The sequence below is a fragment of the Gobio gobio genome (genome assembly GCF_949357685.1).
Source record: "Gobio gobio genome assembly, chromosome: 15".
In the NCBI taxonomy this organism is placed as follows: Eukaryota; Metazoa; Chordata; class Actinopteri; order Cypriniformes; family Gobionidae; genus Gobio; species Gobio gobio.
The window spans coordinates 48561363-48576129 of record NC_137108.1 but is presented as its reverse complement, the minus strand read 5'-3'; the positions used below and the strand labels follow the sequence as shown (position 1 = coordinate 48576129).

General features: G+C 36.4%; 1 protein-coding gene across 1 annotated transcript in view; it reads left to right on the top strand.

The window, feature by feature from the left end:
• The first annotated feature begins 253 nt into the window (after positions 1-253).
• LOC307138914 (uncharacterized protein) overlaps positions 254-14767 on the top strand; it is a 19348-nt gene continuing 4834 nt past the window's right edge. The window contains exons 1-5 of the mRNA XM_079837608.1: positions 254-382; positions 469-519; positions 2756-3079; positions 3218-3457; positions 9973-10042. Of these exons, the coding sequence (XP_079693734.1) occupies positions 477-519; positions 2756-3079; positions 3218-3457; positions 9973-10042 (677 nt within the window). The 5' untranslated portion in view covers positions 254-382; positions 469-476. The remainder of the gene's footprint in view (positions 383-468; positions 520-2755; positions 3080-3217; positions 3458-9972; positions 10043-14767) is intronic.

The following is a 14767-nucleotide window of genomic DNA, read 5'->3' as shown; positions in this document are numbered from 1 at the left end:
ATCTGATTCAAATTTGTACATATTTAAAAAAGGAATTTTTTTGAGCATGGATATGTTTTTGTACTTGTAATTTTTTTTTCTCCATTACAATATATGTAGTGTATCATTAAAATACAGTACAAATACTGTATTTTCGATAGAACAAAGGTTTAATAGGACTTCTTTAAAAAAAAAGCTTTTAAATAAGTTAACCTAAGTCAGCTGACGTAAGTGGGCGTGGTTATGATAGCTGTGTCCCGTTCACCTGTTTGATGATACCTGTTTGAGGCAAGCAAGGAGAAACAGTAAAAAAAAAATTCTTAAAACTAATTTCGTTTATAGCAACAAGGGCAATACGATCTCAATACAACAGAACGGCAGTTAACACGGAGTTTAAGTCGAGGTAAGATTGTTTATTAATCGATATTTAACCACTAACCAGTCAGTCTCACCTGAATTAATAATTTCATCTCTCTGATGTTTTGTCAGGTGTCATCATGGGATCTTGGGTTTGGATTCTGTTCTCCACAGTCATTCTGAGTGAGTTAGGTGTTATTAAATGAAATATAATGATATAAAACCTGTTTGGGCATGTAATATTACTTCAAAGACATGTCTAATCTCTGTTGTTGTTTTTAAGTCATTTTCTGGGCGGCAAAGAACAGTCATATCCACAAACATACATCTAATTAAAATGATAAAATATGGATATTACATCAAAATAAACAATGCCAGTAAAAATGCTATTTCAATATTAGAATGCATTTGGAAAAAATACTGTACTATTGTTTTCACCATGTATTGAGTCATTTTAAATGTGAGAGAAAATCAATTTCTAAGCTTCTATATGAGAAATGCTTCGACATGAACCAAATAAGGCTTTGTCATGCTATTTTTCATGATTTGTCATGATTCTCGCGCATGCGTCGTGGAGGCACACACGGAAGACAATAACAAGTTGGACCAAGGACCATGCTGGAAATAAGTATTTTTACTTTAGCATGTTATCCTTTTGGATTACTGTTTCTTTCTTTTTGTACCGGTTTGATCCAGAAAAAAAATCAATCAATCAATCAAACGTGTTATTTTGATTTTTTTTTGCGCACAAAAACTATTGTCGTCGCATCGTAAAATTATTGTAGAGCCACTGTGGTGAGATGGACTTTGTAACAACGTTTTAAGTGCTTTTTATGGGTCTTGGGAGTATAAATGTTCTGAATGCCAATGGAGGCCTATCTGAAGCCTTTCTCAGCATCAGCTTTCAACTAAAATATCTTCATTTGTGTTCCGTATATGGTCTTACGGGTGTAGAACGACATGAGGGTGAGTAATTAATGACAGAATTTTCATTTTTGTGTGAACTAACCCTTTAAAGCATAACCGACTGCGTTTACATGAACACTCGTCAAGACAGCCATTTTGACATAACTGTGTGTGTATTTGACAGTTTGAGTGTGTAATAAGGCACGAAACAGAACTGAAGGGATCACACGCTTTCAGAGAGGTCACGTTTCGGTGTGTGTGTCAGACAGCACAAGACTGCAAGGAGTTGTTTTTCGCATGTTATTGCCGTTTCATAACTCTTTTTAATGTCAAGCAAGCCACATAAGTAACAGTCGTGAGCCCAGTCTATTCTCTGCTATATGCGTCGACCTAAAACGGACACTTTTCACAATGTTGAAGTAGCCTATTAAAATCATAAAGATATTGCGTACCTTTGCAATATGCATATCGCGATATGAACATTTGCGATATTTCGATAATTTCGATATATTGCGCAGCCCTAATCATTAGGATATTAAGATCATGTTCCATGAAGATATTTTGTAAATTTCCTACCATAATATATATTTTTTATTAGTAGTAGTAGTAATATGCACTGCTAAGAACTTAATTTGGACAACTTTAAAGTTGATTTTCTCAATATTTTGATTTTTTTTTGCATCTTTTTTGTATCTCGGCCAACTATTGTCCTATCCTAACAAACCATACATCAATTATTCATCTTTCAGATGATATATACATCTCAATTTTAAAAAAATTACCCTTATGAGTATGACCCTTATGTTTTGTGGTCCAGGGTCACATACAAAACTACATAAAAGATTCTTATGAACTGACCAAAGTATTACAAATGTGAGAAGGGTACATACAAACTTTAAATATTGATGTTAATTCCACTATTGTATTATATATATATATATATATATATAATTGTTCTACAGTCTCTACAAAGTATTTAGTTCAATTACATCAGATGTAACTAATTAAATGACAGAAAAAATAAGAGTAATTCCTTACTTTACTTTTTCAAGGGGAAAGTCATTCGATTACAGTAATTAATTAGTCAAGTCAGTCAACTTTATTTATATAGTGCTTTTAACAATGCAGATAGTTTCAAAGCAGCTTTACAGTGTTCTATAGGAAAATAATGCAACATAATTTTATTCAGCCGTACAGCCGTTCTGGAGAAAACGGTGATGTCATCAGTTCATTTCAATTATCATACAGTGACAGTGTGGGCTTTAGATCAATAATTAGATCAGTAATTTAGTTTATATGGTTAATTTAGTTTAATAATTCGTTTTATTTGGATATTTAGTTGAACAATTTAGAAAAAAACACTGTTTGGAAGAGTGAAAGTATTACCTCCTACAACTATTGCTTTACAATTATGCTGCATGCATTTCTCATACAAAGTGTTGAATATGTAAAATATTGGGCATAGGGACCAGGAACCCTATCACATGCAATAACATACTAATCCTGTCCCCAGTGCCTGTGTGTCTGCATGGAGCAATATCAGTACACTTAAAGACTGGAGGCCCTCTCTATGTTGCTCTTGGCCAAACGCTCGTTTTGGAAGCCGAATTCAAGAAGAACCCAAATGAAGTGGTAGACATGGTGACGTGGGACCGAGAGACAAGCAGGGACAATATCAGACTCTCAGGGGCTCCTGGAAGCAGAATCTCTTTGGAGAAAGGCGATGCGCTTCTGCGGATCACTGGTGTTGCTGAAGAGGACTTTGGGCTCTACAAGGTCACCGTTACAGACAGTAATGGGTATCAGCAGCAGGATTCTGTAGAAGTGCGAAAGACAGGTAAACGTGACCAGTTTATATATGATTAACTATGACTCGTGCACCAGATGTTTGGAATATTTTCTTGTCATGCACAGCTATATTTACAGAACACACACGCACACAAACTAGTTGAACAAGTTACATCTCTCCTTTCAGAGGAACCTCCAAAGGCGTCGATTGCACGTGTGCTGGAGTGTGTGGTGGATAAACATGACATGACGCAGTGGGACACTCCTCAGTTCTCATGGCTGGTTGACGACGTTCCAGTAACCAGTCAAACCGCACTGTTAGACGGTGGCAGTAGACTCAATTTCTCTGCGGTTAAGGGAGTTAACTACACCTGTGTCATCAAGAGCAGCCTGGGGACGCGCACCACGCATTATGAAGCACCACAAGGTAACTTCCAATGTCAAGAATGTATGGTATTTTTGAGTATTTAGGGGTAAATGTCACGGTAACAGTCAGGGTAGTTAACGTGGTGTCATGTCTCCAAATCAGCCGTAATGTAGGACTGGGTGGTTGACGTGTCTAGAATTAGATTTGATGCATCAAATCTGAGCTTTTGATTTGCATCAAGTTCCAAAAGATAAAGAAAAATGATAACACATTCAACAAGGTCCCATTAGTTAATGTTAGTTAAATGTGCACTATGTAACTTTTCAGCCCGCTAGAGGTCACCTGCTCAAAACAAAGGCGTAGTTTGATGACCTTTGAGAATCTTGGGACATCACCTCACAGCCGGTGGGAAAGAATCAGGATAGGACTCGGGCAGAAATCATGTTGATGGATGTGATTATTAACGTTACTGTAGTCGGAAGCAGAAGCAGGAACGAGTGTTGTGGGATTGTTAAAGGTCCCGTTTTTCCTGTTTTTTTGAAGCTTTGATTATGTTTACAGTGTGCAATATAACATGTGTTCATGTTTCGCGTGTAAAAAAACTGTATTTTTCACACAATTTACTGATCTGTATACTGCTGTTTTCACTGTCCTCAAAACGCCTCGATGATTTCCTTATTCTATGAAGTCCCTCCTTCAGAAATACGTAACGAGTTCTGATTGTGCCAGCGGTTCCCGTGTTGTGATTGGACAGCAGCTTAGCGCACGTTGCCCGGAAAGGTCACGCCTCTTACCATAACGGGGAGATGCATGTGCTCAATGTTATTGTAAACATGTCTATATTACCGTATCAATTTGAGCCACAAAGGTGATTTGACTCCGGGATGAAAATAACAGCGTCTCGACGACATGGCGACAAACGCAACCGAACGCATCACTTCCTCTTCTCCAAGTGGGAGAACAACAAGACCACGCCCCCTTTTTTGCGTATTCTTGTGGGCGTAGGTTAGTCAACAAACTGTTCTACTGACGTCATTAAAGCAGGAAGTACAGGGATGTAGTCCAAACCGGCCGTTCGCTGTAGGCTTTGAAAGGGAACTTCTGTTAAATAAAATATCTCACTTGGCATTGAACTTTGAGCTTTATCATTTTACAGGTATTATTTATGCTCTTACAGCAACATTACACACTAACTAAAGTTTGAAAAATGGGATCACGAAGAACAGGACCTTTAATAAGATGAACGCAACACACGCCTCGCGAGCAGCGGGACTTTTATTATGACACAGGTCATGAGGTAACGCAGCTCTGTTGATCATATTAGACACATCTGAGTGTGTTGATGATGTGATGATGTAACTCTGTGTGTTCTCTCAGCGGCTGCTATGACACTTGTTCACACTGCAGTGAGAGTAAAGCGCTTCTGCCAGGGCTTAAAAACGGAAAAAAATATAAATCGGTTCACTCCGAGCAGAATCGATATTATAGCGTTTCCGTTTTTGCGTTCCTCAATAAACATTACTGTTCCGAAAACGGTTTGATTTGAAAAAATACCGGTTAATAACGTTATTTTAATTTAGCCTATACAAATATGTATAAATAGACTTATTTTTCACTCAATAATAATAATACGCATGGTAATTAAACTTGAATATTTATTTCATAACATTTTTAAAACCACAACAGAAATACCTGCATTAATTACAAAGCATAAACAGCGGGACAAATATTGACCTGTTTTAATGGAGCGGAAAGTGGCCGTCTATATGCCTAATTCTTTTCAGAAGAGTGATAACATTCTTTGTACATAACTTTTTTTCAACACGACTTGTTTTAAAAATTGCATGAATAAAGAATAAATAAACTGGATAACTATTGCTCTTTTAATGCACCGTCAACTGGTAATTTCAAAGCAAACACTGCGCAACACGTCCTTGCATCACATAATCAAATTCAGTCGGCTAATAAAGCTTGATCATTTAATGCAATATAACATACCATTTAATACGAAGCATCAACCGTCTATATAGAAAACATTGACCTGTCCTGTATTGGCAATCTGAAAGACTATAGGAAAAATGTTTGATAGATGCTATAGCCTACTTGGATAGGCTTAAATGGAATCCATAAACTAGCCTAAATCAGACTATTTGAGCTTAAAGTCCGTACTGCTTATTTAAACGTTCGAAAAGAATGTCCTCCAATAGCTGCGCTTTCATTGTAGACCTCAGCGGGGAAAGAAATGTACTTGAGGCATGAAAATGCACGCTCTGCACTGACTTGCGTTACCGGTAGATTCATAGACGACTGCTGCGCGGGCATTTCACTCACGCTTGATCCGTCAACGTCACATGCCATACTACTCAATTCATGATTGGTCACTGCCAAATTAAAATATTAAAGATAACGATAAAATAACGTTATTAACCGGTTAATGGCCATTTCAAATTAACGTTTCTGTTCAGAACGATTCAAATTGATTTTGATTTCATTTTCGTTTTTGTTCCTCTTAAAATTTAGTTTGTTTCCGGTTTTCGTTTTCGTTCCTTGAACCGGTTCAGAGCCCTGGTTTCTGCAGAATAAAACCCTCGGAAACCGAGGGTAACGCAGATATGATGTCATCGACAGGCGACGCCCTCACACGTCCCGGTTCCTCGGGTAAAATAGCAATTTTCAAACATTTGGGATATTGTAAGTACTCAACTGAACAAAATATATAACACTGGCCTAGTGGTTTTTGGATATTTTACTGCAAAAATATTACATAGTGCACCTTTAATGCATGAACTAAAAGTAACTTACAATGACTATTTGTGACCCTGGACCTAGTCATATGAGTAATTTTTTGGAAATTGAGATTTATACATCATCTGAAAGCTGAATAAATAAGCTTTCCTTTGATGTGTTTGTTAGGATAGGACAATATTTGGCAGAGAAAATCTCCTTTAAAGTTGTCCAAATGAAGTCCTTAGCAATGCATATTACTACTAATAATAAATGTTTGATATATGTACAGTAAGAAATTTACAAAATATCTTCATGTAACATGATCTTAATATCCTAATGATTTTTGGCATAACAGAAAAATTAATACTTTTGACCGATACAATGCCTATTGCCACAAATATACCCGTGAGGCTTATGACCGGATTTGTGCTCCAGGGTCACATTTATTAATTTTTGTTAATGCTAGTTAATAACAATACAACTGTCCATTTGCTCAGGTCCATTAAATGATATTAGAGATACATTTTTTATTTTAATAATGCATTAATAAACGTTTAAATGAACTAAGATTAGTTAACTACATTAGTTCAGATGAAGTTATACTTTTAGTTCATGTTAATCTTAAAACAGTTGTATATATTAACACTAGTTAATGCACACATTTACAAAGATGGATAAATGCTGTAAAATAGTTTGCTCTTTGTTAATTCATGTTAGTTCATGCATTAAATAATGTTAACAAAAGAGACCTTAGTGTAAAGTGCTGCCATAAATGTTTTGTTAGCTTATGCTAGCTAATTTAGTTCATGTTAACAAATGGAACCTTACTGTAAAGTGTTACCAAATATTATATATATATATGTGTGTGTTTTTTTGTAAGAGCTGTTATTCATCAAGTTTTGTGAAAATTGTGCTTAACCTAATTCATATTCATGAGATAAGACTTGGTTATTTCATTACACACACATTACAATCAGCTCATCCATGCAAACTGTCCTCACCATTAAGATACCAGTTCATAGAACTAAACTGTCAAACTATATATATATATATATATATATATATATATATATATATATATATAAATATACAGTATGTATATATCTATATACCGTAACAGTAGCGGTCAAAATTTTGAACACAATACTATTTTTTATGTTTTTGAAAGAAGTCTCTTCTGCTCATCACAGATGAATATTTGTATTTATTTCTTTCAAAAAAAGAAGGAAAATTACTGACCCCAAACTTATGTCACAAAAGATTTTTCTTTTTTAAATCAATGCTGTTCTTTTTGAACTTTTTATTCATCAAAGAAACCTGAAAAAAGTATCATAGTTAATAAAAAAAAATATTAAGCAGCACAACCGTTTCCAACATTGATGATAAATAAAGTATATTAATATATAAAGTATATTAAATAGGAAACCATTATTTTAAATTGTAATATTTCACAATATTAAAGTTTTTTCCCTGTATTTTTGATCAAATAAATGCAGCCTTGATGAGCAGAAACTTTCAAAAATAAAAAAAAAGTAATGTTTCTAAACTTTTGACGGCTACTGTATGTATACACAGATCAGGCATAACATTATGACCACCTTCCTAATACCCCTGAAGTTTGTAACGAAAACGAACTACAACGCCCACAATGCAATGCAACAAGTAGGAGGAGTCAGTAATCAGAAGAAAATGGCAGTCCATTTAAACGTGCGTGTGTGCGTGCGTGCGTGCGTCCGTCCGTCCGTCCATGGTTGTGACCAACGAGAGCAACAGAACAGAAAGGTTGAACTGCCTGAAGTCTTTAGAGGTTAAATAGTGACCAAAATAGACAAGCTTGAAGACTGTGCAAGATATGCTTCGTGTGCTAAGACTGTTACAGCACTCTGCACCTAAAGCCTAGTTCAGACTGCACGGTTTTCAAACTCGTCGGATCACTGCTCTTTTCACACTGCAAGACTATTTTGGGTAGCATTCAGTCACTGTTGTGTTCACACTGCACGACTGTACAAGAGGAAAAATCGCCGACAGCTCTGTCCCGTCCGTGAACTACGTTTCACAACAAAACACACGCAAGAAGTGAGAAGGAAACAACGCGAGATCACACGTGCGTCAGATCGGACAATCCAACGTGAGGCTGCCTCATTGTCATTTCGGACTTATAACAGAAAACAGAACAATGTCTAAGCTGATATGTGACAAGGTGTACAGCAAACAAGCTAAAAAAAAACACAGAAATACGTTTTTATAAGCTGTCGACCCAAAAAACGAGCGTTTAAGAAGATAAAAGTGGATACAGGCAATACGAAGTGAAGCTTCAGCAGGAAGAATGGGTACATTTTGGGATCCTGACACTCAGTATGCCTCAATATGTCTGTGTGCAGTAAATATGTTGTTACTGTTAAGTCAAATATCCAAATGTCCGTTTTATATATTATATTTACTGTCGCTGATTACGTTCCCCTGTTACGTTCGCCGTAGTTCTCAGTGTAATATGACCCGCGCGCGCTGTCTCAATGGCCTGAATCCACTTTTTTGTCCTTAAACGCTCGTTTTTTGGGTCAACAGCTTATAAAAACGTCTGAGTTTTTGCTTCTGGGTTTTGTTTAGCTTGTTTGCAGTACACTTTGTCACATATCAGCTTTATACATTGTTCAGTTTTTTGTTATATGTCCGAAATGACAAAAAGGCCGCTTCACGCAATGCAAAGTCAATGGAGAGCGTTTGATTGTGTCCTGATGTGTTGATTGAGTTTTGTCCTGGATAGACTGAAATCCTCTGGTGCACGTTGGACTTCAGGTAGGCCTTGACCTGTTAACCTTGCTACTCAAGAGGCCTTCTAAATCACCATTGACTCTGAGAACATTTCACCTGAACTATAACACACACACTTACACGAGCACACATCACCTTTTTCCATAAATCATTGTGTATTGTGAGAGATAATCGTGATACACTGATGCTTATGGGATGGTTTATTTCATGAGATGATTTTGTTTTGTTCTTTGAGATACTTTGAAAAACAAGGGACAGTAGGGCCAGGTTAGCAAAAATATATCCAGGGACGGACGAGATGTTGTCTCTCTCCAGCTGATTTAACACACACTTTTTGGTTGTGCCCCCGTCTAGATCAATACTGGGCATCTGTCTTTCAAACTTTATCCGAAGTCATAAAAATACAAATTAAGCCCTGTCCACTGATTGCAATATTTGGTATTCCAAATGAGAGCTTAATACGGCTCGGCTCTCTGTGTCACAGAAAGAAGCTGAGCACTGAACGGATACGTATTGTTGTTTTTGAATAGTGCACAATCGCTTTAAATGTTGAAACTGGTAAGCCTTTAAACGCATTTACTTGACAAACTTTATGAGCACGACAGTGAAAGCGATCTGGCTTCGGGGCTTGCGCGCGCTGTGTGTGTGTCGGTGGCAGCGCGTATAGGCTATAAGAATGGCGATTAACTGACCTTTATATAAACTGTGTAAAACATGCAGTTACTATAGTGATTAATTTCTGGGCATCTATAAACACAGATAACTGCTCCTGCATCTCTGTGTGTGCCTGCAAACTGCACTTGATGTGACTGACGGGGCGGAGTCACGTGAAAACCGAAATAACCGACATGGGAAAAATACGTCGGTTAGAGATTCTGAATGTCGGTTTCGGTTATTTTTCGATTAATCGTACAGCCCTACTTGCTGCCTAATATATCCCACCCACTAACAGGTGATGAAGAGATGATCAGTGTTATTCACTTCACCTGTCATAATGTTATGCCTGTATAATATACACAGCATGTCAGTCAGTCAGCTTGTCTAGAGCTGGTTTCAGTGTTGTATGTTTTCCTCAGGATCTTGGAATCGCTGCTGTACGGGAATCATCATAACTGTAGTGACAGCAGTAGCACTTTGTGTGGCCGGGTAAGACATTTTCATCTGTTTCTCATTATTTGTCTGTTTTAAGGCGGAGCCATACACACTATTGAATATTCACTGAAAAAACAGGAAAACACATGTCCAATTTACTTAATTTTATTATTTGTGATCTACGCAACAAATTTGTGTTTCTCTTCTAAACATGATTTCTTTGCTTTCGATTAATGTAATTCTCTAAAATGTGCAATCTACTAGATTAAATAATTTGGGGTGAATGTGAACCAATTAAGTACTCGAAAATGATTTTTGCTGAAACTGTAGTTCCCAGCATGCTTTGCTTGGGACTTGACGACTAGAGTAAAATTGTTGAAATTAAGTGTTATTTTATGTGTTTTTGGGCAAAATGAGAAAAAGGGGGAGACTTTATATTGTTTATTAGTGTTTAATGTTTAATTATGTTGGAATTATTCGAACCATTTAAATGACACTGGGTTACCGTAGTGGAGAAGAGCGGAGCGATTGCTTAGGCTGTGGACTGACTCAGCACATGTCATTAAAGAGCGTTTCACACTTGCTGGCAAATATAATGAAAGCTACTGAGTACTCCATTAAAGATCAGTCAAGTGACTACAAAAATATACAAAAATAAACATGTGTTTAGATTAAAGAGGCAGGGTCTCAAGCCCCCGTGTGCACTACTGTTGTTAGGGAGCCATATTAAAATCATTGTGAGACTACTCAATTTGGTTACTTAAAAATTACATAATTCCATTATGTTGAAATTATGTGTGTTTAACTTAATTGATTCATGTGGAACCGATGTACATGATTAAATCATGTAAATCCAACACACCATTTTTTTCAGTGTTCACAATAGATCTGTAAATATTCTGATCCTTTGGGCCCTATCACACACCCGGTGCAATGCAACGCCAGGAACAACGCAAATGTTTTTTTTTTGCTAGTTTCAGCCCGACGCAGTTCTCATGTTCACGTCCAGCATCACGTTGTTTAAATAGTAAATGCACTGGCGCATCTGTTCACCCATGGGCGTCTGGTCTGAAAACCAGGTGTGTTCAGGAGCATTGTTGGCGCTGCTTATTACACACACAGGGACACAGCAGAACACACAAGATATATCCAACTGCAGCCCCGCAGAACACCAGTTTCAGGACCCTGTCACGTTTTATCATTAAAGCTTTTTTGCATTTGTCAAAAGATATTATTTGTCTTAAAATTAAATAATTATTCATTAATAAAACGTATACATTTAGTTTTCAGGGATGAAAAGACTTTCATCTTTCAAGTATTGCTGCAGAAATGCCACAATATGGGCTTAAGAGTCAGAAGTGTTTGTGTTTTAAGAACTTTTTTGCATGTTTTTATTTTTTATGTGCCGTTTAAATTAGTTTTAAACCTATTCTTTTAGATTTGTTTTCTTTCAGAGAAACACGTTTCACTTTAAGGCCTTGTATTAAATGGTTATTTTTATTTGACATTTGAAAAATAGAAATGTCACATTCTCTGTCTATTATTTTCAAAATAATACGATTGAATATAGAGTCAAATGGGAAACACTTTATAACATGTTACAAATGTATTAGGCCTAATATATTTTTAAAATAATAAAAGTTGTAGTATTGTTAAAGTAACAATAAACTACAGTGTTTGTTTGTGTCCATTAACATTACATCTCATAGGCTATTTTCTGTCAGTATTATTTGGAACAACATGAATGTGAATGAAATGATACTAATATATCTATAGTCAAATGGGAAACACTTTACAACATGTTATACATTTATAAATATTTTTTAAATAAAAACTGTGTATAGATTTAGCCTGTTTCCATGAAGTATAAACTACTGTCTTTGTATTCATTGATTTAAGCATGATCAATAGGCTATGTTTTAAAATGTTGACCATTGTACATCATGACATGCATATTATATGAACAGAAAAGTGACTTTATTTAAAAGTATTGTTGTTAAATATTGTAGACATCGATCTGATCGAAATCCATGTGAAAACCGCTTATATTTAACAAAAGAAAATTGCATAGCACAACTATGACTGTTTAAGCCCCGCCCCTCACTTCCGGTTCTGTGGATGGGGTTCTGAAACTGGTGTGCTGCGGGGCTGCAGATGGATACTATTGGAACACACACACGCCAAATATTAAAAAATAAAAGGATTACAAAGATTATTATTGTGTACATAAAGGTAAAAATGCCTACATGTCATAATGGATAGTCAACGCATGTCTCAGAATGACCTATTTGCAGTAATGACGAAAGAAATTGGCAAATTATTTGACCAATCGTGGCAATACACACATGTATTTAAACTGAATCGTCAGGTTGAGGGTGTCTATAGTCCTCCATGTAAATAGCGAATCTGCCATAGTGCAAGCACAACTGGCTTTTAAAGGGAATGGGAGATGAGCAGGGCTCCGAACCGGTTCAAGGAACGAAAACCGGAAACAAACGAAATTTTAAGAGGAACAAAAACGAAATCAAAATCAATTTGAATCGTTCTGAACAGAAACGTTAATTTGAAATGACCATTAACCGGTTAATAACGTTATTTTATCGTTCTCTTTAATATTTTAATTTGGCAGTGACCAATCATGAATTGAGTAGTACAGCATGTGACGTTGACGGATCAAGCGTGAGTGAAATGCCCGCGCAGCAGTCGTCTATGAATCTACCGGTAACGCAAGTCAGTAAAGAGCGCGCATTTCATGCCTCAAGTACATTTCTTTCCCCGCTGAGGTCTACAATGAATGTGCAGGTATTGGAGGACATTCTTTTCGTACGTTTAAATAAGTAGTATGGACTTTAAGCTCAAATAGTCTGATTTAGGCTAGTTTATGGATTCCGTTTAAGCCTATCCAAGTAGGCTATAGCATCTATCAAACATTTTTCCTATAGTCTTTCAGATTGCCAATACAGGTCAATGTTTTCTATATAGACGGTTGATGCTTCGTATTAAATGGTATGTTATATTGCATTAAATGATCAAGCTTTATTAGCCGACTGAATTTGATTATGTGATGCAAGGACGTGTTGCGCAGTGTTTGCTTTGAAATTAGCAGTTGACAGTGCATTAAAAGAGCAGTAGTTATCCAGTTTATTTATTCTTTATTTATACATTTTTTAAAACAAGTCGTGTTGAAAAAAAGTTATGTAACGTTACAAAGAATGTTATCACTCTTCTGAAAAGAATTAGGCATAAGAGGCCACTTTCGATTGTCTAACGCTCCAAAACAGGTCCGCTGTTTATGCTTTGTAATTAATGCATGTATTTCTGTTGTGGTTTTAAAAATGTTATGAAATAAATATTCAAGTTTATTTACCATGCGTTATATTATCATTGAGTGAAAAGTCTATTTATACATATTTGTTTAAAGTATAGGCTAAATTAGGGGTGCACCGATCCGATATTAGGATCGGATATCGGCCGCGATACTGACAAAATAGCTGGATCGGGGATCGGAAAAATTAACAGATCCACAAGCCGATCCAGGTGTTTTTTTCCGTCGCAGCAGAACCTACGTCATTCGTCAACTTCACGTGTGTCGCATGCTAGAAGGGAGCGAGCCAGAGAGTCGGCTGTGTGGAGAAGATATTTCACGCTTGCCACGCCAAATAGTTCGTCGCTGTTTCGAGGGTATTACTGCAAAGTCAGGGTCTTTCCTGCATTGACATTTTTTTGACGGCCAAAGCCTAATTTGATGAGTTATTGTGATTTACGAGTGATGTAGAACAGATGCTGCGCTTGTGACTGAGTGACAGAGAGACCGATCTGAGAGCTCCTCCCCCGCGCGCGCTCTCTGGGTCTTCAAAATAATCAGTGTTCGCTCTCATATTTCACATATTAATCCAAATCAAAAGCTCGGAAGACCGAAACCATGTTGCACGTGACACATTCGGACAATTTTGTCCTTGAATTATCACTGGGTGTGAATTGCGCTCAAAAAACATTTGACTCTTCTCTGACCAGCTGACATAAAGCATACTTTCAATAAGCGGGAGACAAATTATATCCAGTTATGAAGTGTTTTCTGTGTGTTGACATCTTTCGCGATGTTCTAACAGACGGGATTCGCACACAACGCGTCTGCTAATGTCCGATTCGTGACCTAATGACTCCTTTGAACCGAATCATTTTAACGACTGGCCAGAACAACTGATCTGTCCAACACTGAACTCATGAACTCAGTTTATTAATTTACTCAGAACGCAACTGAAATGAGAACACAAGTGTGCTTACCCATTTTAGCAAGAGTGGGTAGTAAGAATTATTTTTAATTATCAACAGTATTTCATCTTATTTCTGTTGACAATGTGTAGTAAAATAAATAGGCCTAGCCTACAATCATTTAATCTGGAGTGAGGTGAAACCAGAACAAAGTTGTTATTAGCTAGCTGAAAATTTTTATTAAATTGCATATGGTAGAAAATTAGACTATTTGTTAATTTGTAATGCTACTTTTTAATATTGATATGATTATATACCAAAACAATTATCTGTAGTGTAAAAAATGTTTGGTAACTGTCAGATTACTATTGTATGTTTGACCAATACACTGTTTTTTGTTTCCACTGCTACATTTTATTTATTTAAAGAAGTTAGATTACATTCTATTTTAGATTTGAATGCACAATTGTTTTTTAAATAAATAAGAATTCAACACCTTACATACATCTGTTATTTTGTCTTAGTTATGTTTAGTTAGTAAAGTCTGGTGCCTTTAGTCTCTTCAAG